The 27982-nt window shown below is 44.0% G+C and overlaps 2 protein-coding genes across 8 annotated transcripts in view; both read left to right on the top strand.

Moving 5' to 3' along the window:
- TAF1 (TATA-box binding protein associated factor 1) overlaps nt 1-8888 on the top strand; it is a 29971-nt gene extending 21083 nt beyond the window's left edge. For 4 of the 6 annotated variants that reach the window (XM_021406482.1, XM_021406480.1, XM_021406479.1 and 1 more), the window contains 9 exons: nt 256-378; nt 1121-1213; nt 1289-1373; nt 1841-1908; nt 1991-2107; nt 5764-5862; nt 6153-6303; nt 7084-7261; nt 8293-8888. In XM_021406482.1, the coding sequence (XP_021262157.1) occupies nt 256-378; nt 1121-1213; nt 1289-1373; nt 1841-1908; nt 1991-2107; nt 5764-5862; nt 6153-6303; nt 7084-7261; nt 8293-8509 (1131 nt within the window). In that variant the 3' untranslated portion in view covers nt 8510-8888. The remainder of the gene's footprint in view (nt 1-255; nt 379-1120; nt 1214-1288; nt 1374-1840; nt 1909-1990; nt 2108-5763; nt 5863-6152; nt 6304-7083; nt 7262-8292) is intronic. The other 2 variants (XM_021406483.1, XM_021406481.1) reach the window with 1 other exon arrangement.
- Nucleotides 9487-27848, top strand: OGT (O-linked N-acetylglucosamine (GlcNAc) transferase). 2 transcript variants are annotated; one of them, XM_021406486.1, is made up of 22 exons: nt 9487-9693; nt 11767-11917; nt 12907-13150; nt 13485-13553; nt 16492-16608; nt 17146-17225; nt 17875-18070; nt 18311-18451; nt 18676-18776; nt 18866-19019; nt 19121-19222; nt 19483-19662; nt 19917-20075; nt 20512-20601; nt 21588-21713; nt 22562-22732; nt 22861-22977; nt 23057-23224; nt 25178-25330; nt 25687-25939; nt 26120-26243; nt 26807-26981. In XM_021406486.1, the coding sequence occupies exons 1-22, from the start codon at nt 9657-9659 to the stop codon at nt 26979-26981; spliced, it is 3108 nt and encodes a 1035-aa protein (XP_021262161.1). In that variant the 5' UTR covers nt 9487-9656. The 2 variants fall into 2 exon arrangements, with proteins under 2 accessions (XP_021262161.1, XP_021262160.1); XM_021406485.1 differs by having other exon boundaries at nt 9657-9693; nt 11737-11917; nt 26807-27848.

Genomic DNA, 27982 nt, shown 5'->3' with positions numbered 1-27982 from the left:
TTTTTTTTTTGTAAGGAGTATTTGAATTTTTACAATTTTCTACAGTTCACCTGGAATCTCTCTCAAAAAATAGATGCTTGTTCATTACTCTAGTTACTTTACCTTGTGTGAAGGCTTACATCTAGGTTATTTCCCTCTCTTAATTACAAGATTCTTCATAAAAAACGGAATGGGGATTTCTTTGGTACAGAGGATCCTGATAATAACAGTTATTAGTCTAGGGTCAGCCACTGAGTTTCCTTACTGTTATTGCAGAAAGAAGATAAACTGGCTCGATTAGAAAAAGCAATCAATCCCCTCCTGGACGACGATGACCAAGTGGCCTTTTCCTTCATTTTGGATAACATTGTCACTCAAAAGATGATGGCAGTTCCAGATGTAAGTAGCTTCAGTGTTTGTACGCATGAGCATGATGTGCAAAACATGCTGACTGTAGTCCAGTGGCTGTATATACATCTTGTGGCTGTTAAGGCTCTGTGAAAAAAGCGTGTGGTGTCAGGGTGCTGGATTGTGTTTTTCTGACTGGCAGACAGATCTGTACTGACCCCTTTCACTGGAGCATTGGCCCACAAGTGAAGACACTGTTCCTGTCCTTTTTCTGCTGCTCTTAATCCTTAATGATGCCAATGTCTTCCTCTCTTTAGTAGAAAATCGTTGGTCTTCGTTAAGGAATTTCACTGTAAAACATATTTTTCTCCTGCTGATTTGTAGCACTTGGTCTCAAAGCACTCTGCAAAGATGCAGTTTACGGGTGCAAACCAAACTCATTCTCATTTCTCACTGATCAACTTCACCTAGCGTTGTAGTAAAACCCTTAAGCTTAACTAATAAGATGTCCTATCTATAATGTATGCTGTGACTGAATGGAGTAAGAAACAAGAGCATGAAGTGGTTAGACTGACGACCTGTCCCCTTTAAAACTTTGTTGATCCCATGTTTTTTGTTACCATTTCTGATATTTAGAATAAGATCGTAGAGTATTTCTATGCCTTCACACCACACAGAGCTGTTAAATCGGTGGATTATTGTAGCCCCGCTGTGAGATTAGACCTAAGTTTATTGTACTAATAATGATTGTTCTTGCTGGGCGCTGCAGTTGCATCTGTTTTCTTTCTTTCAGTCTTGGCCATTCCATCATCCAGTTAATAAAAAGTTTGTTCCGGATTATTACAAGGTCATCGCTAATCCGATGGATCTGGAGACTATCTGCAAGGTGTGTAGCCTGATCTAAGCAGCCAATTGAGGAGCGTTCAGTCTTGGTTACTTAATGGGTAACAATCTCTTGCAGAATATCTCCAAACACAAATACCAGAACAGAGAGACTTTCCTGGATGATGTTAACCTCGTCCTTGCTAACAGCATTAAGTACAATGGTAGGTGGTGAAAATAGGGCTTCAGTCTTCTTCTGTCCTTAAATGAATGCATCTGGGCACCTGTTCTGCTGTGCTGTCGGAGCCTGAAGCTGTGAAAAGTGAACTTGATTGTTGCTTTCCTTTCTTGCTGAGAAAGGAGATGCTTAAACAGTGATATTTTCACTGCCAGTGGTGCCTTATTTACTGTTTGTAACCCTATACATTTCTGTTTTAGTGAATTGTTTCTGGGAATTTACTTGAGTTTGACAGGGTACAACCTTTTATCTCCCAAATAGTGATGCTGGAACAAACTGCTTGCTCATTGTTAGCTGAACGTGAACCCCACTTTGTTTCTCTGTAGATCAGAAAGCAGTGGGACTTGGGCACCTGTCTCACGAGAGCTGTGTAACCAAATCCAGTCTTTCTGTCTCAGCAGCTGATGCTGAACAAATGTCAGAAAGCATAAAGAGATTTGTTTATTATTACAGGGCCAGACAGTCAGTACACAAAAACAGCCCAGGAGATCGTAAACATCTGTTATCAAACTTTAGCTGAGGTATGTAAACAAGTCTATTGCAATATTTTTGTATGTTTGGAGTTTTCTCTTCTGTAACCTTAGCAAGCTTCTTTGTTCTTAGTATGATGAGCACCTGACTCAACTTGAGAGAGACATCTCTACTGCTAAGGAAGCAGCACTGGAGGAGGCAGATCTGGAAAGTCTTGATCCTATGACCCCAGGTCCCTACACTCCACAGGTAAGTGTCCAAGCAAAGTTCTCACTGTTTTTAAATTTCATTCTCCTGAATATTTGATCTAGAGTTGCCTCTCGCTTACTGTTCTCAATCTATCTACAGTCTATCTTTTAGTAGACTGTCTTGTTGGATGTTGTGCTTACAGCTGTTTTTAAGGATAAATGCTAGAAGCAGTTATACTGCCTCAGAGGAGGAGACACCTAAGACAAAGATGACAGTTTACCCAGCAGCTTGCAAAAATGATTTTAAAATGAGCTAGGTATAGTCAGGTACAACTGAATGTTGGATGCAAATTCAGAAACTGTAAATGGAGCAGTTAGGAACTCTAAGGCAAGCAGTGAAAAGGTAAGGAGAACATGAGGAAAAACGTCAGTACTGTAGCTGGAGAAGAAGCCAGAAGAGCTGTTTCGTGAGGCTGTTGTTGAAGAGGCTGATTACTGTGAGCAAAGAATGCCTACTGTGGTCACCAGGCCATACCTTCTCCATTCTTTGAGATTCTTTTCATTTTTCTGCTTTGCCTCTGATGGAAGTAACACTTTTGAGTCTTCATTACTGTTGTATTAGCAAACAGCGGTGTGTGTGTCAGTTACTCTGTACAGACCAAGAGCGAATGATCAAAATCTAAATGTTGCGTGCTCAGTGTGGGAAGACAGAGCAAAGCTTTCTTTGCAGCTGTTCTTCCCAACAGTAGCTGACTAATTTTTCTATTCTGTGCATGTCTGGTGTGATTTCATCTGGAAGGTTGTATTTAGCTTTAGTTAGAGCAGAAAAGAGGGTCTTGATGTTCAAGAACAATTTAAGCATCTATCAAGATTATTTTTTAAAAGAAAAACAAGCTTAAAATTTGTTTGGGCAGTACATATACAAAGATATACAAAGATGACAGGGCTGGAGCCAGGATAGCAGTCTACAAACAATTCGGGGGGAATATTTAATATGCTTTAACATTTCAAACAGGATTAGATGGAATTGAGGACTATCCCAATACTTCAGAGAAAGAGGGACAAAAATACCATTCTATTCTCTATCTGATGGTTTCCTTCCCAAGAACAGTGCTATCTGTTCTGATTCTTTTTTTTCCAAGTTGAGGGAGGAAATGAGGTCTGAGCAGTGAAAATTGCTAATTAGCTGTCTGCTCTTCCCCTCTGTTTGCTGAAGGAAGCTCCTCCCCTGACCTTGTCATCTGATGGCCACCCTTTCCCTGTGCTTCTTGGCTGGAGGTGCGCTCCCACTTCCTACGCTCCCAAACTTGTCACAGATGGCAGGTCTGCTGATGGTTGCTTGGCTTTAGTTCAGATGTAGTCCTGGTGACTCATACTTATCTCCCCATATGTGTCTTCAGGAGTTGGATTCCAGAATATAAAAAGCAAATGCAGCAAGTAGAGAGCTGTGTGTAGGTTACGTGTCTGTTTAAATTCTTAAAGCCTGTTTTGCCTAATTTAAGTGGTATTGCTTCTGCTCTTGACACTTTCAGGCTTGTCATGATGTTAGAACTGTGTTATAAGGGTGTTTCATCAAAATCCTGATCTGTAGTTCCTCATTAACTCCTCAAAAGCTAATTGAATGCAAACTAGAGGCTTTTAGAGCACTTTATCCAAACCTCCATTTGTCTCTCTCATGTTAATTTTAGGGACTCTTGAGACAGTGATTGACACAGAATTGGTTGAAAGGTGAAGCTTAACTGTTTCATATGTGATAAAGTAGTTTTCTTCCACTTGCAATAGCAGTGTTTGTGGTTGTACCACTTCCATTGTAGAAACATGAAATGGGCCATACTAAGTCAAACCAAGGGTTGATGTCACCAAGTCTTCTGACTCTGGCAGGGACCAGGAGTGAGTGGATGCCAACATTAAATGATGCTTACACTGAATCCTCAGGCAATTGGCAGCCCAGGCACCTTCAGCTGGAGCTGCACATGGACCGTTATCTTTCTGAGCTGCAGAGGGGCCTATTCTCTATAGATCTGTCTAATCCTTTTAGAGTCCATTTACAATTTTGAGCTCTGCAGGATTGTGCTGCCTTCTGTTTTAAAATCTATTTGGCAAACCTCAAACCTGAGATTGTGAGCCACTGTTTTACCACGTTCATTCTTTTAAGAATAAATGCTTATCTTGATGAACCAGTGTTTAATAATATAAACACTGTGCCAAAGGAATGCATTTTGCATTTAGTTCTTGAGCCTTGGCTCTCAAGGTACTTGTAACGTTCTCAGACACTGAGCTGACACATCTCCTGTTTCCATGTATGCTTTTGGCATCTGATTTGTATGATACCAGCACTTCCCTCAGTGCGTCATGTGATGCTTCAGTCTGTCAATATGAGAGCAATTTGTCTGCTATGGACGCAACCCCAAAGAAGCAAAGAACTCTGGTCAGAATCCTCCATCTTCTCATGTGGGTGGGGAAATGGGCTGTGTGAGCAAATCACCAAAAGGAGGTCATCACTTGGCAGGGAAGAGGTGACAAAGATCAGCAGGTTTCCCAGGCAGAGATGGGAACACGTTTCAAAAACTGTGCAATCTCCTTCAGTTTGACTGCTCTGAAAGAAAAAGAAAAATGTAAAGAGCACTGGGAATTTCAACACTGCAAATCAAAGAGTAGAGAATCAAAAGCTGCAAAAGACTTTGCCTAAGGCCAGCTGTTTGTTTGCCTCACTACTTCTGGGAGTAGAAACCTGGTGACTCAAGCTGCAGCCTGCTAATATGCAATCCATTGTAGGTTCTGAACAGGGAAATGGTGAAGTGTATTCTACAGTTTTGGAGGATGATAATTAACTTATTGTGCTTGCATCCAGTGATGATTAGAAGCTGTATGAACACCTAGGAAGAGATGGCTTCCACTGTGGATACGCTGTAATTGTAAAAGGAAAAAAAAAAACCACAAAACCACTGACACCTTAAAGCTATTAAATCACAATGAATGAACTGGCTACAGTAACTAGATATTTTTCTTAGTCTTTATGTTATTAACAACAACAACGAAAAAAGTATGTTAGTGGAGAAGGACTAGCAGAAGGAGATAAAGTAATAGGGGCATGAAAATAAATGATCAGGAGGGGGAAGGAGGTAAGGAGTGCCATGAGATTGAAGCTGATACCAGAAAGACTAGTGGGAGCTATTCTGGAACAATCGAGACCAACAGAGGTTGAATACGAACAATTCCATTGAATATTTAGGCTGTCTGTGGCTTTGGGAATGCTTTCTTCTAGATTTGAAAGTCATCAGGTTTTCTGTAGCCATCCAATTTATAGTCTTTGGGACAGAACCTGCATGTTCTCTCTACCTTGTACTTACGGTGACTGGGAGAAGAATGGGAGAGGAGGGCAGGAGACGATTTGATGGAAACTGCATCTGCTTTGAAAATGTCCTGTGAAAACGTTCACTTTGTAAGATCTAGGGGTCTTTTCCAGCAATATCTAGGTAAACAAAGAACTCTGGCACTTTTAAGGCTGGAGATTTCCTTTTCACAGCTGAGCACAGCAGAGTAACGGTATGTGGAGACTGTGTGCTCTCTGCTCTTAGAATAAAGAGCAATGATCCTTGTTCTCCTCCCTCCTCTCGTTTCCTTGCCCACCATTGTGGTCTGGATGTCTGTCATACCTTTGGCTCACGTCCAATAGTGCCTTCCTCAATGGTATTGCTATTTGTGTTCTCCATTCAGATGCGCCAAGGGCGAGGTAGGCTGGGCGAGGAAGACTCTGACGTAGATATTGAAGGGTTTGATGAGGATGATGATGGGAAACCTAAGACTCCAGCCCCAGTGAGTATATTTACAGAAATCCCAGCCACAGTCTACATGTTAACTTGTGTTAACTTGCATCCTTGTGGTAGAAATCTCCATCATATAAGGGTTGTCTACTGTGTCTGGCACCCTGAAAGGCAGCAGTATTCATAGCAACAGCTAGACACTTAAATGTAGTTTTAAATACGATCATTGTGCGCTGAGAGAACAATTCTGAGTGAACCATGTTTTAAATTATATGCATGTGCTGGAAATGGCAGTGATGTCTGTGTTGTTTGATCTCACCATCCCTATTCTGTATGGCCTAGGAAGTTGAAGATGCAGATGGTGACCTTGCTGATGAAGAAGAAGGATCAGCCCAGCAGCCTCAGGCCAGTGTCCTGTATGAAGATCTGCTCATGTCAGATGGAGAGGATGATGATGATGGGAGTGACGAAGAAGGAGATAATCCTTTCTCGTGTACGTTTCCCTTTTTATGTAAAAAGGTTGAATAGAACTGATTGTTCACAAATGCAGCTAATCTTCTTACATTTCCATCACAAAAAGGTACTGTAGAGAGCAGAAAGCATAATTGGAACACGTAGGCCAAGTGCCCTAATAGTCACAAAGGAAGATCCTAAAGGGCAAGATGAAAAATAAATGAATGTAAATGGAACTTAAAGCAGAACAGGAGTGTTATGAGTATGGACACAGAAGGAAGCAGAGTTAAGATGAGATCTATTTGATTGTATTTCATAAGGTAAAACTGCAAATGGTTCAGAAAAGACTGGAACAATAGCTGGTGTGCATAGCGGAATTGGGCAGAGCTTAGTGAAAGCACAGCTTTGATTTTGTTATGAAGTAGTGTGGCCAGTGTTACTGAGCACTGCAAAATGAGTCTGAAGGGTCTTCTGATTTTTTTTTTTTCCCTCTTTCTCTAAAGAAGTTGTCATGCATCAAAATGTGGTCATTTTTGGAGATAGCTTCTGAAACTTACAAAGGGGTAATGGTGGAAAGTTATTCAGCGTTGACAAATAAGGCCTCTTGAGTAGTAGGGGTAATTAGGTTGTTTCTGAATAGCATCAGAAATGGGTATTCAGTGAGGTATGACCTCCCAGATATCATTACTAGTACATTTTCCACATACTAGTTTGCATGTGTGACTTAAGTCAACGTCGTATCCTTTAAAGAAATACATTGTGTATGTATCTGACAGAACAAAACAGTTGATTTATAACCAAATGTTGGCTTATGACACAGCTATCCAGCTCAGTGAGAGTGGCAGTGATTCAGATGTGGAAACCAATGCAGTGAGACCTAAACAGCCTCACGTTCTTCAAGAGAACACACGAATGGGCATGGACAATGAAGAAAGCATGATGTCTTATGAAGGTGATGGTGGGGAGACATCTCAGGTTATGGAGGACAGTAATATCAGGTAATTAGAGCTAAGAATCTTGTTAAAATAATGATTTTCTCAAAGCAAAGTCTGTTCTCTTAAAGGTTTCTGAAGTGGTTATTGTAAAAAGCTAAACAATATCTAGTGTGTATTTTAAGTTATTCTGCCACTTGTTTTAGTGTTGTGGACATAATTGCAGTAAACTTCTTGATAGGAAATTGGTTTTGCTTTCACACTCTAATGAAAAATGTTGTTCCTTGTAAGTTAAACAATTTCCTTTGCGTAGTGGTTTTTGAAGGCAATGCAAGTAAAACTTGTGATAGATTATCTCAGAAATTGAGGTGCCTTTGAAGTTCAAGATGATTTAGCTGATTAACTTGACATGTGTTTTTTTTTTTCCTCAAAGAATAAGCATTTCCTTCCTTGGAAGGAAGCTGACGTACAAAAGAATAGGAATAGGCATTTTGGAAGGAGTTCCATTCTCAGAAAATGGCAAAGATAACAATATCCACTTTATTTGCTGCATCAGCTCGAGAAAATACTGACTGACTTTTCCTGGTCTGTCCATTCCGTAGAGTGTTGCCGTTAGATTCTCCGTTCTTTTTCCATCTGTGGAGCTCAGTACCTCAGTGCTGTTACTGTCGGCCTAAAACTGTTGTACAGGCGAGCTCTGTCTAGCAGAGATGATCAAAACTTCCCCATAAGAAGGGCTGTACTGGGTGAGGTGAATGGTCTGCCCAGCCCCATGCCTCAGCAATGGGCGCTGTGAGATGCTGGTGGTGTGATGGCTGTTGTAACGCTGCCTTTCTATCTCCAGGGAAGAGGACAGATAGAAGGTATTGGAGCAGTCAGTTGCTTTTCCTGCCCTGAGTACATCGGGGCAGGGTGAGGATGCTGGTAGTGAGTTGGTTCAGGAGAGCTGGGTTTCTACTTGACACAGCTGACCGCTGTCAGAACGGAAGCGCACAGTGGTTCCGCGTTGTTCCTCGAGGAATTCGAGCCAGGGACCTTCCACAGGAGTTAAACGGAATTGTTGACGTGGCATAATACAAGCGTGCTCTTTTTTCTAGTTACGGCAGCTACGAAGAGCCAGACCCGAAGTCCAACACAAGGGATACGAGCTTCAGCAGCATCGGGGGGTACGAGATCTCCGAGGAAGAGGAAGAAGAAGAAGAACAGCGTTGCGGACCGAGCGTGTTAAGCCAGGTCCACCTGTCTGAGGATGAGGAGGACAGCGAGGATTTTCACTCCATCGCAGGAGACAGCGACCTGGACTCTGATGAATAACGGCCTGGGGACTCCTTGTCCCTGCAGTGACCGCCACCTGAGCTGCTCCCAGCTCCTGGGTTTCTGACGGCCCACTTCAATCCGAGGAACAGCGTTGTGCCGCGTTAACGAGGAGCAGCCTTCTCGTGTGATATTGGATATTGTATGAGTATTTGTAGTGTTTTAATCGGCTGTAAAACACGAGACTGAGGAAATGGTGCACAGCGAGCTGAAGCCTGGGGCTGTGCTGACCTTTAGCAGCTCCGGAATCCCGATGAAGGCCGCCGTCCATTTGTTCTTCGTTTTAATAGATGTAAAATAATTTCTGTTGGATTCGTGCATGCCCGTCAGGGGAAAAGAAAGGCTGCTCGGAATAAAACACCCGCGCTTTGTTTGATAACCACGATGCATTGAAGGGATGGTCGCTGGTGGGGAGCGCAGTGCGAGCGCATTCTCAGCCTGATCCCAGCCTGCACGCTCCCTGCCTCGCCTCCCCTGCAGCAAGCAGCTGCCCCGTTGGTTAATTTTAAGTTGCAATTACTCCCTGCGCTCCAAACTTGCTAACTGGAGCCTTCAGCTGTCCCCGGGCTCCTCGTATCCCAGAATAGCAGCCCTGACACTGCTGGTTTTCAGCCGTCTGAAAAGAAAGCGGACAGCCGCAGGTTTTGTAGTGAATTCTGCCGTTTTACTGCGGGGACAGGGCTGTGAACGAACGCCCGCGGGGGGGGGGTTGTCAGTCGGGCCGGGTCCCCCCCCGCTTCCCCCCTCCTCCCCCCCGCTGCCGCTGCACGTGCTCGCGGAGGCGAACGGCGGCGCACGCGCAGTGCGGCCCCGTTTGTCGCAATGGCTCCGCGCGGAGAGATCCCTCTCAGCTGACAAAGCGGCCGCTGCGGCGCGCGTGAGAGAGAGCGCGCGCTCGGCGGAAGGAGACGGATGTAGTTCCGCCATGTAGTTCCGCCGTCTCCCTCCGCCGCACGGCGCCCCGCCGGCTGGCTCCGCCCGGACTATTTGTCGCGGGGAGCTAGGTCCGGCCGCAGCCATTCGGCTCTCCTCCGCCGCCGCCTCCGCCAGCGCCATTTCGGGAGCCGCCGCCTCAGCGTGCCGGGAGCGCGGGCGGCTCGATCCTTCTCCGTCGCATCGGCCCGGCGCCCCGCCGGCCCCTGCCCCGATGGCGACCTCCGTGGGCAACGTGGCTGACAGCACAGGTACCGCCGGGCTCGGGGCCGCACCGCGGCGCGGGGCCGCGCTCCCCTCACGCGCAGCGCTCCGCGGGGACCGCTCCCGGCGGAACTTTCCAGAAGCGGCCGCCTGGGCCCTGCCCGGCCCGCGTGTGCGGGGCGCTATATTTATCCGTCTGTCCGTCCGTCAGCTGGAGGGGGAGGGGAGGGCAGGGCGGAGAGCCGGCCCGAAATAAACGGCGCCGCGCCGGGGGCGGCCTGGAAGGGGGCGGGGAGCGGCGGAGCGGAGCGCGAGGGGAAGGGGCCGAGCGGCCCAAGGAGCTGCCCCAAGGTCACCGCCCTCAGCCCCGTCCGTGTGCCCCGCTCTCCTGCGGCCCGGCCCCGCGGGTGGCGGCCTCGGCCTTCCCGAAGCCGCGTAATGAATGACCCATCCGGGTACCTGAAGGGCAGCGGTTGTGTGGTGGTAACTTAGGGTGAACCCGTTGGATGTTAGCGCAGGGAGAAGATGTTATCAGGGAGAACGCCTTCGGTCGGGTGATGGGCCCTTTGCAGTCTTGTTTTCTCAGCCCGACAGCGCTGATAGAAGACGATGAATGTGACGAAACTTATTCCCAGCGATCTTGAGTTCCTAAGGGCGGGTAGTAACTCTGTACCCAGCCTTTCTGTGGTGGCTTTGCGGCCTTTAAAGTTCTCGCCGAGGAAGTTTCGGCGGATTTTTGTTGCAGGTGACTGCAGGAGGTGCACTCGGACAGGGAGGCGTCAGCAGGATGGATTTCAACTGGAAAAGGGGAGGATTTAGGCTAGATAGTAGGAAGGAATTCTGTACCGCGAGGGTGGTGAGACACCGGCACAGGTTGCCCGGCGAGGCTGTTGATGTCCCCTCCCTGGAAGCACTCGAGGCCAGGCTGGATGGATTGGGCTGCGAGCAACCTGGGCTAGAGGGAGGTGTCCCTGCTATAGCAGGGGGCTGGAACTGGATGATCTGAAAGGACCCTTCCAACCCAGACCATCCTGTGGTTCGTTATATCAGAGCTGTCGAACTCCGCAGGGCCGGGTGGGAAGCGCTGAACCAATGGGGTTCGGTGCCCGCAGCGCGCTGGGGGTGCTGGCCTTCCCTGTGCTGAGCTTCGGGAGGAAAAGTAAGAGATGTTTGTAGCAGTCAGAGCTTTTAACAGCAGGGCTGACCGTTAAGGCACGGCCTGAAGGGCTTCTTTCCAGCCCGAGCAGTTGCGAGTTTTTCCCGAGCTGCGCTGTCTCTATTCTAATGCAAAACTCTCTTTGTAAGACAACGAATGGGCTTCTCGCGTAGGTTGTTTTGTCTCAAACCGGTGTTGGATGGAAGTAGTTTGTTCTGGACCGACGTCTCTTAAATGTGTCCCTCCCGTCGCAGCCCAGCCCCGGGGGCTCGCTGCCGTCTCCCATCAGATAGCACTCAGCCGCTCCTCCAATGGAGGAATTGTAATGCAGGCAGTGTGGGGGTTTAAAGGAATGCTGTGCATTACACGTTGCTCTTTGAGGGCTTTCACAAGATACAAATCTACTGGCACAGCACAACTTCCTTTTGTTCGAGTCCTTTGAAGCCTGTGTCTGTGGTCCTGCGTTTCCCTGTGAGGGTTTTAGAGCTTTTCAGTGCTGGGAAGTGTTATGTGCACGGTCAGGGGGGGAGCGAGGAAATTCATTGTTTTGTCATTAGCTCTGCTGCTGGGATGAGCCCAAGTAACGCGTTACGTTAGGAATATCTTTAATGCTTTCTATTAACTTGTAAAATACTTGAACTTGTGTCCCTATAATGGCTGGTTTTGTTTCCAAATGTTACCTGCCGAAATCACTCGCTGTTAGAAATACCGCAGCAGTAGCTGGGGCCTGAAGATCTGAGCGTGCAAACCGCCACCTGCTGTAGAGTTTTGTGTCATCTCAAACATTTTCATCCTTTAGTTCGAAACGCTTTTTTTTTCTTTTGTTGTTTTTTTTTTTTCTCATTTGTTTTTGTTTCTGTTTGGTTTCTTTTGTTCGGTTTCCATTCTCTAACTTTTTGTTTTCCCCCCCTTAAATGTTTTGGTGACTCTCCAGAACCAACGAAACGTATGCTTTCCTTCCAAGGGTTAGCGGAGTTGGCTCATCGTGAGTATCAGGCAGGAGACTTTGAAGCAGCAGAGAGACACTGCATGCAGCTTTGGAGACAAGAGCCTGATAATACTGGTGTGCTTTTATTGCTATCGTCTATTCACTTCCAGTGTCGCAGATTGGACAGGTAGGATTGAGATGCTGTGTTCGAGTTTGTTTTGGAGTCTGTGCTCCTCCTAGTATCGAGCACGGTGATTAAAAGTGCTCATCTAACGTGGGCTTCAGCACTGAATGCGGATGCTAACTTCATGGTAGCAATAATGACTGGCCAAAAATAATGTTCTTGTTTCTTGAGTTCTTTTAGGATAAGAGGAGTACAAATGGGAGTTGCTAGCTTTGCAGCAAACAACAGATATTGCTCTCATTCTCATGTTGTTTTCGTATCGTACACTTTAATGTCAGCGTCAGCCACGCTTGCATGCCCCTGAGTTATTTGCATGTGTGAGCAGAAGCCTTCGTGTATTCCACCTGCAGTGTGGGGTTAATTCTTTTATTTTTTTTAAGTTCTGAGACTGATTGTTTGCAGTGAAGTGGCATTGCTTAATGAAGAGTTGCCTCTGTTTCTTCTGCCTGCCTCTTCCTGACCTTGCTTGTGTCTGTCAAGCCTCTGGAACTTTAAATCCCTGTGCTGGTGAAGGAAGGAAGAACTTGTATCTGGGATTTATTCTCTGGAGGCTTCTGAGTGAAGCTGTAGTAATGATTCAGATACGGGAAGATGAAACAGAGGAGAGCAGGACAGAATTTTAAACCTACCTCTGCCTGCTGTATCTATCCCGTCTCTTAAAAACTGTCAAGTGAAACGTTGCCTAGAAAGATGCATGCAGATGCTTGAAGAGGCTTAACAGAGTATTTGTGGTGTGTTCTCCATCTGCGTGGAGCTCAGGTTTGATGAGGAGGCTTGAACCCTGCTGATTGCAGCTGGGTTGTCTTTCTCTGGAACCTGCAATAGGAACAGGGGAGATGTTTAAACAAGGAGAGCCTAAACGTAAGGCAGCTCTCTAAGTCCAGATATGTTGGCTGTATGTCAGGCTTGCTTAAGCATGAATGTTCATTAAATAGTAAACAGGCAAACGCTGAAAATCAAATGTCTTTGTTAACTTGTTGAATTTCCTCTAGGTCTGCTCACTTCAGCACTTTGGCTATTAAACAGAACCCGCTGCTGGCCGAAGCTTACTCAAATCTGGGCAATGTGTACAAGGAACGTGGACAGCTGCAGGAAGCTATCGAGCACTACAGACACGCGCTGCGCCTCAAACCAGATTTCATTGATGGATATATTAATCTGGCTGCTGCACTGGTAGCTGCAGGAGATATGGAAGGAGCAGTACAGGCATACGTGTCTGCCCTTCAGTACAACCCTGTAAGTAGTGCTTTGTAGAAGAGGGGATGGATTCGTGGGGGTTACGCAGGGAGAAAAGCTGTTAAGAAGAGAGGAGGCAAGGTCGTTATCATTTGAGATCTAGTTAAAAGCCAGAATGGCAGTGGTGTGATTTAAGAATCTAGGTTAGCAGTCGTGCTTTAATAAATGAAAAACAACAACCAGCATCAACCAGAAAACACACCTGCAGTATATTTACGAAGAATTTGGAATGAATTTGTGGAGGGCTGGGGACTTCCATTGCAAGTCTTCTGTGGAGGCCTTTGGGGGGTGCCTGTGAAGTCGTGAAGCTGACTGTGTGCCTTTGGTTTTTCAGGACTTGTACTGTGTTCGTAGTGACCTGGGGAACCTGCTCAAAGCCCTGGGTCGCTTGGAAGAAGCCAAGGTAGGTGTTGAGTAGAATACATGTAAACGCCAGTGTTTTGAAAACTTGAACTTTGCACCAAGTCTTCAAATCTGCGTTGATCTACAGACAATCTGAGAAACTGCTGAAAACTGAAGGCACTGAAACACCCCAGAGTAGTTGCAGGGCAAGATATGGCATGTCCATGTTTAAAAGTTGGTTTAAGTCAAGAAATGGAACGTTACCGAGCCTTCCTGCTGAACTAGACTATCTGATACCATTCTGAAGTATTGGGCAGGGGCTCCACCATGCTCTTATCTGGAAATAAGTAACAGTCCTTCAAATCTGAGGCTTGCCTGCTGCTGCCAAGCAGAGAGCCTGTGGTTAGCTCGAGATCCCTGTACGATGCAGGTGCTATTGAAAATGCTGCTCTTCTAAAGTCCTTTGTGGCTTGTAAGTGGAGAAGAAACTTATCCAAATGTTACCTTGTAATATTGGCTTTTAAAGATATTTATTCTTTTTAACTTTTCCCTTCCCTCGATGGTGGAAGAAAGGCTAGTAAATGATCAATAGCTGCAGTACGCGCACCCCCGAATAACTTTTCTTTACGCCTTCCCTTCTCCCCTCCCTAAAATAAAGAAATCGGAAGGACAAAGCTGGTTTGTTTGGAAATGAACTGATCAAAGAAAACTTGCTGTAGTGGAAAGGTGGCTTCTAGCAGTCTTGCGTTTCCTAAACTTGAGAATTTGAACACCGAGATGAGTTGAAAATTCTTGGCACGTTAAAACTTGGATTGCACAAAGAAATTGTCTTGTTACAAGCCACCTTACGCGTCCGCGCTGCAGGGGTGAGGAGTGTGGAGAAATCAGAACCACTCTGGCCTCCACGTCTGTCACTCCAAGCCCCACGCGCATGCTCAGAAGTGGAGTGTATGAACAGCGTAGCTGTCTGTTTGGCTGCAGCACCAGCGGGGAGGGCGAGCATTCTTAGGGGGTGACGGGAGCCTAGGTTCAAAGCTGATTATTGCTTGCATTTCTGCAAACAACTTGGATGCGCGTACCATCCTAGGGCAGCGTGATTGATTCGGTCAGATCCAGGTTGCAAACGTTGAACAGTCTTGGAGACACTTGGTTCTCAGCCCACCAAGCGGACAGCTAACACGAATTGCACTTCACTGCAGCTTTAGTGTGACTGGTATAGGCCAAGACACTGCGCCTGCCTTAGGTTGCTGACTTCTTTGTTTCAGAGCTCTGGAGACACCTAGTTTGAAAGTGTTATTCCGTTTTTGTGGGAACTTAATAAACGAGGAAAAACATCTCGAGTAAAATTGCAACGTGTTTCTTTGGTTATCAGTCCATTTGAAAGATCAAGCCAGCAGATTCCTTACAGTTTGAACTAAAATTTAATTTCTTTGTAGATACTTCAGAGCCTTTCTTCCAAAAAAAAAAAAAGTCCCTGCTGTATGCAATTGCCCTGATTAACCCTCTCCCTTCTGCATGTCTCCCTTGTTACAGACAGATTGTCCTCATTCCCATGTGTTAAGACATATCCAAAAAAATTGCAATTGCTTTGTTGAACTTTTACTAATGATCTTGTTTTATTTTCTCTCTTGTTTTTGGTTTTTCACCACTGATATTGTATTTAGAAGGTTTCAGGTGGGTGAAACCTCCTATTCCATGCGTAAGGTGCCTCGCTGAAGGGAGCTCGAGGCCTGGATCTAGGGCAGACACACACCTCCTCCTCCTCTTCCAGCAAGGAACGCACCGAAAAGTCACATGATGAGAAATATGGTAACGGGTTTGTAACTGCCACAGCAAAACCATTTGCCTCCATGCCTGAATCTTCTGTCTTGTGGCTTCAGAAACAGCTTAAAATATTTAATTACGAGCAAGTAATGTAAGAATGTTTTATGCTAGTAGCCACAAATTCTTTCAAAGAAATAAAAGTAAAAGTAAATTAAGATATATATATATATTTAAAGACGTAATTGGAGATAGTTAATAGTAAAAAGCTTCTAACTCTCCTGGTTGTTCATTTTTTTTTCCTTTTTTCTTCTTGGTTTGGATTGCAGCGTTCTGCTCTTCTGATGACGCGCTGTGATCCTGCAGTAGCGCAAAGGCTGCGCAGCGGTAACGCGCGTTGCGTGCGATGGAGCCCTCGTGAACGGTCGGCCGGATGATTAATCTCTGGGTGACTGCCCGCCCCCAGGCTGCGGCCTTTCCCATGCGATTGGGTTGCCATGCTTTTCAGACTATCCAGCCATCAAATTGAACGTGCACTTTTTTTTTTTTTTTTCCCATACGGGCCTGTCTGATAGATTAATGATTCTGGCTGGCCGTTCACGGTCCCTAGGGGCGATGGATAGAGCAAAGCAGTTCGCAGCGATAGCGTGGCGCCGTGCTGGGTAGGATGCGCAGCGATTTTCTCGCGCTCGCATTACAGGGACCTAAACCTTGATGCAATCCTGTCATTTGAGGTTTCGAGGCTGCAGGTGGCCGGACGCGCTCCGAGCGGTGGGTGGAGCACGCCATCTCCGTTGTCGAGGAGAACTCAAAACTGAAGGAGGGCTGCGTGTTTGCCAGTAGTTTTTCTAACGTGGAGAGGACTCTCCATTCATTCTAGAACGCTTCACGACTTCAACATTAGATTTCCTTTCCCGGAGTTGTTTTTACGTAGCCTTTTTTTTTTTTTTAATTACTATTTTTATGCATCCCACTTCTGAGATTACTTCTGTGGCTGGAGGCTTGTGGACTTGGCAGCGGAACTGAAGAATGGTGGGCTTGCACCTGGGTTTTGGTTTGCGCTCGCGCAGGATCAACAGCAGTTTGCAGCGCAGTAGTTTTGGCGCAAGCTAGCCTATACTGCAGGGTCACTTTTGGCTGGTTAGAGAAGGCATACTAACAATTGTTTTCTCTCATTTTTTTTTCTTTTTTACAAATATTCCCCTTCCCTTGTATCTCTCTTCTTTAACTGTTCCAAGGCCTGTTACTTAAAAGCAATTGAGACTCAACCAAACTTTGCAGTGGCGTGGAGTAATCTTGGCTGTGTTTTCAATGCCCAAGGAGAAATCTGGCTCGCCATTCATCACTTTGAAAAGGTAACAGCCTAAGCCAGTCACTCTTGCTGATGGATTTTAATGCACAGGCAGTTGTGTGCCTACGGAAGAGTACTTTGGTAGGGGACAGAAATATTTGGACCAGCAGAACTGGTTGTAATCCAATTGACCCTGTGTTAGTCACTTGGGGGTGTTTCAGACTGCCTGTGTGCCGCTGAGGAGAGGTGTTAGAATTGCCCTGAGGGCTTCATGCACGTACCAAAGATGAGAAAATTCATTTAAGTTGTTGGAGGTAATTAGGTCATGACTTCAGTAAGGAAGTTAATAATTTGAAGGTAGTTTGTCTCTTCTATATAGAGTAACCTCAACGTTCGCGATGGATTGATATAACAGAAGTTTTCCTTCTTTACCAGGTTTTTTGATAAAGTTTTAAAGGCTTTCAGATTAGGTTTAGCAGACTTATATGCACACATTTTTAATTATTATATATGCATTAAACACAAAAACAACCAAAACAACACCAAACTTCAGGTGTCCTAGAGAACACTTCTGTGCTAATGCTCAGAACTTCAATTCCAGGCTGTAACACTTGACCCAAACTTTTTGGATGCGTACATCAATCTAGGAAATGTCCTGAAGGAGGCAAGAATATTTGACAGGTAAGCACAACCAAAAAACCCACCCAAACAAAGCTCCTGTTGATGTATTCCTTTGTTGCCTTCCTGCACTTGACTCCTGTTTTTAACAATTTACTACTGAGGATGTAGATGGAAATAGATAGGGAACCGATCCTGGTCTGTAGGTTTTAATTTTGTTTCTAAAAGAAGATTCAGGCTTTGCTGTGTAGATGCAGTGCATCTGATTGGATTATAATTTCTGGTATCTGTGGTCTGTAGCTCCAACTCTTATAAAAGCTTACAGAGAACAATTAATTATTTTAACTATTTGCACTGTACACTCATTGATTGTTGCTTTACCCACAAGTACGTGGGCCAGACAAGGGCATTTCTGCAAACAAAGAAAGCTTTACCCTGGCACAAACGTGCTGGTAATACAGGCTGTATTTAAATGGTTCTGAGCAGAAGGACCTGCACATCTCTTCAGCATAGTTTTAACATGGCATGAATAATAGTTGATTCCTGGATGGGGTTTTTGATCCAGGCAGTACTTTTGTTTGCAGTAACATCTCACAGAACAGGTGTGTGTGTTAAAAATATATCCCTAAATGTTTTATGTGTGTTTTTATAAGCAAGGTAAATCTAATTGCTGCTCTGTGGATGATTGTTGACATTCTTTTCCTCCTTACAGAGCTGTAGCAGCTTATCTTCGAGCCTTGAGTTTGAGTCCAAACCATGCAGTTGTACACGGCAACCTTGCTTGTGTGTATTACGAGCAAGGCCTGATAGACCTAGCAATAGACACCTACAGGAGGGCTATTGAGCTACAGCCCCACTTCCCAGATGCCTATTGCAACTTGGCCAACGCCTTGAAGGAGAAGGGCAGTGTAAGGAGTGCTTTCTTTTTCTACCTTCTTACTAATATTAGAGCTTCAGTAATACTTTAGATGCCAACTGTCGCCAGTTTTATTAAGGTGACGTATTATGTTCCTGAAGAATAATTCAGGAAATAACCACTTTGAACCTGTTAAGATTGATTTTAATACCTTCTCAAACGGTGCTATTAGAAGATATTTTACAGTATTAACGTTTCCCTTATTGTCCCTTCCTTTTTGTTGTTGTTGCAGGTGGCTGAAGCAGAGGAATGTTACAATACAGCCCTTCGACTTTGTCCCACTCACGCAGATTCTCTCAACAATCTAGCAAACATCAAACGGGAGCAGGGGAACATTGAGGAAGCTGTCCGCCTTTATCGGAAGGCTCTTGAGGTATGGTTGGATGTGGCGGGGGGGAAAAAGTAGAGAAATAAAGCTGGGAGGATGTAGTGTGAAACAGGGTTGTTGTTTTTTTTTTTCCATCTCTTATCATAAGCAGAAGGAAGTCTGCTCAGACCTGAGTCATAAAAAATAAGAGAAGGAAATGTACAAAGTGAGTTTTGTTGTGGTGTACTTTGGGGATTGGGCAGACAGAATGCAACTTCTTTCCTCCCCAGGTGTTTCCAGAGTTTGCTGCCGCGCATTCGAATTTAGCAAGTGTTCTCCAACAGCAAGGAAAGTTACAGGAAGCTCTGATGCATTACAAAGAGGCCATTAGGTAAATGGATGCTATTTGTAACAGTCCCAGCCTTTCCTGACAGGAAAGAGAAGTTTTATTGTTCATAACGTGTTACCTTGGTTTCTCAGAATCAGCCCCACGTTTGCAGATGCTTACTCCAATATGGGAAATACCTTGAAGGAGATGCAGGACGTTCAAGGAGCGCTGCAGTGCTACACCCGTGCCATTCAGATAAACCCAGCTTTTGCTGATGCCCATAGCAACCTGGCATCTATTCACAAGGTAGTGCACGTGTATGAATCACTCTCAGAATGTGTTGGAGCACTGTGGGTACTTAGCCTGAGTGTGTTTTTATCTACTGACTCATTCCTTTGTCTTCACAGGATTCAGGGAATATACCAGAAGCCATTGCATCGTACCGCACCGCTCTGAAACTGAAACCTGATTTCCCTGATGCCTACTGCAACTTGGCTCACTGTCTGCAGGTGAGGAGGAGAAAGCATTGACTGTAGTCTTAAGATTCCTCTGTATCAAAAACAAAGCTTGATCACCTCAACCAAACACTGGAAGCCAAGTGAAAGAGTAAATAAGTCTTAAATCAGAAGATTGGGCAGTCGTCAGTGGTAGTTACTGAAGGTTTTGCTTCCATTTTTGGAAGAAGCTTTGGTCTCAGCTTCTTGAAAAATCTTAGATCAGGTGAAGCTTGTTGTCCCGTGTTTTATATTTTATTTTTACCTTTTTCTAGATTGTCTGTGACTGGACAGACTATGATGAAAGGATGAAGAAGCTGGTTAGCATTGTGGCTGATCAGCTGGAGAAAAACAGGCTGCCTTCTGTCCACCCTCATCACAGCATGCTGTATCCCCTTTCTCACAGTTTTAGGAAGGCTATTGCTGAGAGACATGGGAATCTGTGTTTGGACAAGGTAGGAGGTTTTATAAAGGTCTGTTGTGAAGTACATCTGCTGTTGTTACAAAAAAAACTAGTGCGTAGTATTGGCCTTTGTAAGGCTGCCTGGCCAGTGACCCGAGGTGATGCAGATCTGAAACTGATGCCCACAGCTCACTTACTTAAGTATTGGATAAGGCTAATTGTAAAAACTCGATTACTTTTTGTTTGTGCTTAGCATTTGGTTTTGGTTCCTGGCTCTATGAACACTTGTATGTGTTTTGTTGACAGATTAATGTTCTTCACAAGCCGCCATATGAGCATCCAAAGGATTTGAAGGCCAGTGAAGGTCGGCTTCGCATTGGTTATGTGAGCTCTGATTTTGGAAACCATCCAACATCACACCTAATGCAGTCAATCCCCGGCATGCATAACCCAGACAAATTTGAGGTAAAAACATAAAAGTGTGCTGAAGCTTTAAGTAGTGTCTTGTAAAAGGTGTTCTTAGAAAATTATTAAACCCGTAATGGAAATTAATTTGTTACGCTCATTTGACCTGGAACCGATGAGGATGCTGTGTTTTAGTCTGTGCAAGGTGTGGTGTGTTACACTAGTGCCAGCACTAGGTAGATCTGGGGCCTGATGCTGATGTGTTCAACACCCAGTGCCCTTCTTCTTTACGTTTTTCTCAGTCATCATTGCCACACAAATAAATACAGTAGAGTTGGTCTGAAACTAAATGCAATTTTACTGAAGTAATTGAGAATTAGAATACCACACGTTTATAGCAAAAGCGTTTGGTTGAAAAGTAACTCGTAACAAGTGTTTCACAGCAGTTAGGAATCATTACAGATGCTCAGTCCATTTCTGGTGCCTCCTGCTGCAGGTATTCTGTTATGCCCTGAGTCCTGATGATGGCACCAACTTCCGTGTGAAGGTGATGGCGGAAGCGAATCACTTTGTTGACTTATCTCAGGTGAGCTTTTTGATGCACTCATCTTCTAGCAAATCAAAATTTCAAGAAGATGAACAGGTTAAGATTGTTAGCTGCAAAGACTTATTGAATGAGGCTGATGCTGGTTTTGGAATTCGAGGATTTGTAGATCTATTGGTGTTATGTCTAATTAACGTGGGATACAGTGGCTATTGTGTGACCTTGGTGATTATTAAAGCTTACATTAAAAAATATTGAATGGCAGTTTCATTTAGTCTTAAGATAATTGACATCTCTAAATGCCATGGATAAGCCACGACCCCACAGCTGTAAATATTTCAGCTTGTTTAAGGTTACTTTATCCCAGGGAAGCAGGAAAGAGGGTTGATTTGGTGGAGGGATTTCCCACCCTGCATCAAAAGCTTGCTTCCAGCTTTCTGTTGTGTTTTTGGTTTTGTTTTTTAACGTTTGTGTGAGCAATGTGGTAAGGATTTCTGTATACACAGGAGTTCTTACACTATCTCAAGATAACAAGAATCTAAAACAGCACGGGATATGCGTGTATGGAGTAATGGATGTGGATGATAGAGCTGGATTGGCACCTAAACAGTCCCAGAATTAGATGGCAGATACCACTCTTATGTGTCAGGATCTGCTCTCATAAGTAAGAACATTAAGTTCATGTCAGCAGAACTGTTCAGATAAGTTTGGCAAAGCTGAGACTTGAGAGCATCCTTCTTGAGTAACGGCCTTCAGTTATGCTCGTGGAGAGCTGTTCTTTCCACCTTTGCAGCAGTGGACGTTGTAAGCTCTGTGTCAGTAAAAACAGGGTAGCAGTTTTCATATTTGTTGGTGCACTTAACAGCTCTCTCAAAGAAAAACAGATTGCTTTTCCTTATTAAAAAGAGTTGAAGACAAAATTGAAGTCTTGGCCAGATTATGCAGTTGACGTTGATCCATTGGTAGACTGATGACTAACTGCATTTGTTATTGAAAGCACAAATCAGTTTGATTTGTTTATTCTTCAGATACCGTGCAATGGGAAAGCAGCAGACCGCATCCATCAGGATGGGATACACATTCTGATTAACATGAATGGCTATACCAAGGGAGCCAGGAATGAATTATTTGCCCTGAGACCAGCACCTATTCAGGTAACTAAGTCAAAAACTCTTTCTGTCCAGAAAATCCCCTTCTGAGCTGGAGGAGTCTTTTTTTTTTTTTCTTTTCCTGTCAGAGCAAAAAAACCATGGAAAGCTTGTGGTGATTGATGTCAGATGTGGGGACTCTCAAGTGTGTAATAACGCAAGCACAATTTAGAAGGGTCAGGCAGAAGCTTTGACTGTGATGGTAGAGAACATTCAGACAGCACCTGCGCCCTCTGCTCCCCCGTTCTCTGCCAAGTGATTGCAGAGATGCAGCCTTCATACTCGTGTGTGCCTGTGATTTGTGTGCAGTTGACTGTCCTGAAATAGAGCTCTGTTCTGTGAGGTTCCTGTTTGCCACTGGGTTCTTACATTGGGAACAACAGAAAGGGTATTTGAAGGTTTTGGGAAAAAATGATTTGAGTTCTAATCTCTTCAGGCTTAGTGAAATTCTAGTCAGAGTAAATGAGAATTAAGGTCAGTTATTTTTTGACTACTTTTTTTTTTTTTTAAATGCCTGTGGAAAGAGAATGGCAGAAGCCTGAGGTGGACTCATGCTGCCCTCCAAGAGTTGTCTCAGCTAAGAGAAGCTGAAATCATCAGTGCTTAATACTCTGGTTAAAGCTGTGCATAGTTGGGTCAGCAGTCTTTTGCTTGGAGGATCAGTTGTAGAATATCTTCTGCCTGTTCACTGTCTCAGTGAAAGTTTGGGGTTAACGGTTGCTTTTAAGCTGATAAAGCACAAAAAAAAAGAACTTGAATCTCAAGGTGGAAAATGTAACTCAGGTGTGTTGATTTTTAGTGTGCTTCATTTGGCAGTGTACCTGGGACTGGGATCTTGCTGCTTTGTTTTTCAGGCGATGTGGTTGGGGTATCCTGGAACCAGTGGGGCGTTGTTCATGGATTACATCATCACAGATAAAGAAACTTCTCCAGTTGAGGTGGCTGAGCAGTATTCAGAGAAATTAGCTTACATGCCTAACACTTTCTTTATTGGAGACCACGCCAACATGTTCCCCCATCTAAAGGTACGTGGGTGGAGACGGCAAGAGAAGTAGGTGTTGCTAGCTGTTTTCTGTGTTAATAAAATGACTCTTGGTCTATACTTGGTGAGGGGTCTTGTTTACAGCTGTGGCGTGCTTCTCTTTATTTCCAGAAAAAAGCAGTCATTGATTTCAAATCCAATGGCCATATTTATGATAACAGAATTGTTCTGAATGGCATTGACTTGAAGGCTTTCTTGGACAGCCTCCCTGATGTCAAAATAGTTAAGGTGAGTGCTGCGCCTTTGTGTGTTCTGTCTTAGGCATTTAAGCTATTGCTTTCTCTGATCTGTATGGGATTTCTCACAGATGAAGTGTCCTGATAGTGGAGACAATGCAGACAGCAACGCTGCCCTCAGTATGCCAGTCATTCCCATGAACACCATTGCAGAAGCTGTGATTGAGATGATTAATCGTGGACAAATTCAGATAACCATCAATGGATTCAACATCAGTAATGGACTAGCAACTACTCAGGTGAGGCACTTCAAGACGCTTCTCTTGGGCTTTACAATGTATCCCTGTGTTTTAATATAACAGCAAACAAAAACCTCCAAGCAAATGCCTCTCTTCTGTCATGTTGATTTGTTTAGTTCTCATACTGTGAGGGAAACTCCAGAAGTGCTGTAAGCCACAGATGTTGTGGAAGATGATTTATCCCCAAAGGTAGAGGGGTTGTATCGAGAGGTATCTAAAGTCCAAAGCAACTGAATTTTGCTGCATAGAGCTAAAGACTGTCAGTTGTATCTTTCTGAACTGTTCACTCTACCATCACTTCTCAGTGCTTTCAGTTCATGGGATTTGAGTGATAGTGACAGTTACTGTTTTGGTTTAATATTTTTTATCTTGTAGAGCAATTCTTCCTTTTTTTTTTTTTTTAGAATACCTTATTTTGATTCTGACGTGGCTTCTTTTGACTTCTGAATGTCCTTCAGTTCAGTCTTCTGGTACAGGGAGGAGTGAGCTGTAGGCTTCCTGGTACACTGTTCCGTACATACGTACAGCTGAGATGTGAATCCTTGTCTGTCTCTGTGGTAGAAGTGCACCTTCTGTCCATCCTGGCTAGGCAGAACCAAGTCCAGGTGGGGTTGGGGGGAAGGTCCATGTGTTATTCAGGAGAATTAAGAAATATACCAGCTCTGTAACTTCATATTAAATGTCAGTTGTGATCTGAAGTTGTGGAACTTCCCTTTTTCTTAATAGGAGACCTTCTATTATTACTGCTCTATCTATAATCTCATGCTTGGGTTTCTTTTAATGAATTCTTTTGTGCACAACTTAAGCTTTCCTCTAAGTTGCTAATAGGCTTTGTCTTAGTTTGATCAGTAAGTTTATTGGCTTTCTTTTTCTTTCCTGAAAGTGCTGTACCCTGAAATAGTGGAGAGTTTCTTGTCTTAATCACTCCACCACCAGGAGAAACAATCTAAGCTGTATCTGTGCCCTTTGAAAAGGGGATTTTTTTTCTTTTGTCCATACTAACATAACCCTTCTTTGTACTGGTTCTGATTTGGTACTGGCTACTTTAGGGTATTGGTGACTAGGAATGTGCATTGTAGTTGAGGTTTTCGCAGTGTTTTGGCTCAGGAGCACTCTTACCTATTTCTTTTGAACTAAATTATCTTGTTTATCTTCATGTCTTTACAGTTTCAACTTAACTGGCTCCGTGTTCTAACAGAGTCAGTGACAGTGAGTCATTCCCATGAATGTCAAGTTTGTCAACAGTACATTTATTTTGGCTGGCAGCAGTGGCAGTGAGCTAAACTTTAAATATATACATATGTAAAATATTAAATCTAAAACAAAAAGAGGCTGTACGTACCTGTTTTGCTGTATCTGTGAGGATGTTTTCTTCTGACCATTGCCTGTTGCTTAAAAACAAATGAAAAATAGACTACCAAAATGTGCAATTATGACTTTAAATTATACTTTCATTTTATTAATCCTCAAGACTAGAAATATGGGCAAAAAAATGAACTCACCCATCCCAGCCCCAAAACAAAAAACTGCCTTTGCTTTCTAAATACTTTTTTGTTCTTCCTTGAAGTCTTACTTTCACTTTTAGTTTCAAGGCAGTGAGGTGACTTTAAGGAGGGGAACAGTCCATGTGTAATGCCTCTTTTTATTCCATTTCTTTCTAATTACTTGGAATTGCAGGGAGACATAGCCAGGGCATGAAAATGCCCAGTGTTTTGTTCCTTGGTGGTTGTAACATGATGGTATCCACAAGCATGTACACATACCACTTAAATTCTTGTTCTGGGTAAGTAGACAATTTTGTCTTTGTGTAAGAAGTCAAAGATGAGCTTTCAGTAACTTCTGATGCCAGCACATGTTGCAGTGTGTGTGTCAGGAACATTCCATATGGCGTGAGCACATTTCCTTTAATTTCAGTGTTCCAATAGCTTTGATTTTTTTTTTTATCCTCTTCAGATTAACAACAAAGCAGCAACTGGAGAAGAAGTTCCACGAACCATCATCGTTACTACCCGCTCTCAGTATGGTTTGCCAGAGGATGCTGTTGTGTACTGCAACTTCAATCAGCTGTATAAGATCGACCCTTCCACACTGCAGATGTGGGCTAATGTGAGTATCTGTGGATCTGGAAACTAAGATCAAACCTCTGGAACACGTAGCATTATTTCATTCCAAAGTGGGTTCCAATGAATAAATGGGATCACGAATTTCAAGACTTACTCTTCAAGTACTGCTCTGCAGACTTGCTGAGAATTGTTTGTATCTTTCAGCAGCATCAGGAATGCAATACTATCCTGCTCTGAACTGTGATTTTGTTTTTTCCCCTATGCTTCAAGAGAGAAAGTATTCAGTGATATATAATAATGCCTTTTGCTTCATCTTGGTGCATCATAATTTTTTGTTATCTAGAAAAGGAAATGCTTCTGACATAACTAACTGTGTTTTCTTCTTGATTTTTCTTACAGATCCTAAAAAGAGTTCCAAACAGCGTGCTGTGGCTGCTGCGTTTCCCAGCTGTAGGAGAACCCAATATTCAGCAGTATGCACAGAACTTGGGTCTTTCCCAGAACAGAATCATCTTTTCTCCTGTTGCCCCCAAGGAAGAACACGTGAGGAGAGGGCAACTGGCTGATGTTTGTCTAGACACTCCACTTTGCAATGGGCACACGACGGGGATGGATGTGCTCTGGGCAGGGACTCCTATGGTCACTATGCCAGGTAATGCAGTGGGGAACCTAGATGGAGTGGGTGAATTTGACATTGTTATTGCAACCATAACAAGCAGCAGGCCAGGTAGACTTCCTCACTTCCTCTTGTAGAAGCAGAAGGAAAGTAACTTCATGCTGTGTGGTGTGTTCCTTGATGATTCCTGTTACCTTATTTTGTTCACTTTTACAGGTGAAACACTTGCATCACGAGTCGCTGCCTCCCAGCTTACTTGCCTTGGTTGTCTTGAGCTGATTGCAAAAAGTAGGCAGGAGTATGAGGATATTGCTGTGAAACTGGGAACTGACCTGGAATAGTAAGTAAACTTGTACTTTGTAGCACGTAACATCAAGAATAGGAAGTGCTGTTGTGGGACACAGTGCTGAGTTTATCAGTAGTCTTGCATGTAGATTGGTGAAAATAACTAGACAATTCTCATCTTGTGGTGACTTAGAGTCTCGCAGTTAGTTCTGCTTCTGTTTCTACAGTAAGTGTCACAGTGCTCCAATTAGCTGAGTAACAGTGCTGCAGTCCTGAAGAAATTGCTCAAGTGCAGGCTCTTTTCTGATAAAAAGTGCAACAAATTTCACTTTTAGACTCATATTTTAGACTGCAGATGAGACGGTTTGTCATTTATTGCAAGCTTTATGCAGTAAGTTAGTGCAGTACAGTTCATGTGACAAGTTAATGTCACAGCTGTTTGGAAGAGATAATGCTGGTCTGTGTCAGAAATGATGAGGGAGTAAAACAGCGATGTGGACTTGGTGGGAGTTGGTGTTTTTCTACTGGCAGTTCTGGGTCTGCTGAAACAGATTTGAGAAGTAAACAGTACTGTACAGTGTTGGAAAGCGTTCATGACCGGCTTCCACTTCTTTGTAGCCTGAAAAAAATACGTGGCAAAGTCTGGAAGCAGAGAATATCCAGTCCTTTGTTCAACACCAAGCAGTACACAATGGACCTGGAGCGGCTTTATCTTCAGATGTGGGATCACTACGCTGCTGGCAACAAACCGGACCACATGATCAAGCCAGTGGAAGCCAGTGAGTCTGCATGAAGAGGCTTTGTCTGTACGCCCTGCCAGAACTCTCCAGGAACTGAGCCTCTCAAACACTTCTGCAGAGATGATGAGCTAAAAACTGTGCATTTCTACTTAATCTGCCTGGTACTCTGTGGCTGAAGTGATACATGATGGTAATTAGAGCACAGCCAGACATATTTCTTGCATGATAGGGAAAGACTCTATAGAGCCTGGGATCCTTTTATTCCATGAGGAATTTGGATGGGATTGAGCCGTGTCCATGTGAGCCTATATGTGTGAGCGACGTGGCGGTTGGTGGGGGAAGTTTGAACTGCCCAACCAATTATGATTTCTTGGATTTGATGCAATCTTCCGATGCGTTTGTCTCCTCTTATCGATTGGGAATTGGAGCTTTTTAACATTTGATTTGGGGTACTCCTGTTGGTATACGTGTGGTTCTCCCATGGCAAGATTTCCAGCTAGCGAGTGTTGCTCCCTGCATTCATTTCTAAACTGTGCGGACTGAAGGGCATATTTGCTGGTGTAGTCTTTTTTTATAGGTTTTATAAACCACTTGAGCCTATATCAGCCTTTTAATGTTTGACCTCTGTTCTGGAGCTCTGTAATGTGTTGGTTTAGATAAGGACTTCTGGTTTGTTTTGTTTTGTTTTTAAGCTTCTCCAGTAACTCAGCTAATTGGCTTCATGATGGCAGCTCCTCTTCTGTTTGAAAACCAAATTCGATTTGAAATGAATCCTCCCCCCCCCAAGTGTTTGAGGAAAAACACAAACTGGTGCCAAATACAGATCTTTCAGGAACGATTGTTAATTATGTATAGAGGGCGCAGTCCTAGGTACTGTAGCGAAGACTTCAAACAAAAAATAAAGCTTTGGTTTGCCAGTTTGACTGTCACGTTTTTGCCTTCCCTCCTGGTGCTGCTGCCAGGAGCTCTGCTGCCCTTCCCTTTTCCTTCCTATAACTGTTTTAAATCACGCTGGTTGTTCCAGCAGCAGTGATCCCAGCTCAGCGTGGTTCTC

The sequence above is a fragment of the Numida meleagris genome, chromosome 8 (assembly GCF_002078875.1).
Source record: "Numida meleagris isolate 19003 breed g44 Domestic line chromosome 8, NumMel1.0, whole genome shotgun sequence".
NCBI lineage: Eukaryota > Metazoa > Chordata > Aves > Galliformes > Numididae > Numida > Numida meleagris.
Note: the sequence above shows the minus strand (reverse complement) of the source record. Positions and strands in the feature narration are given on the sequence as shown.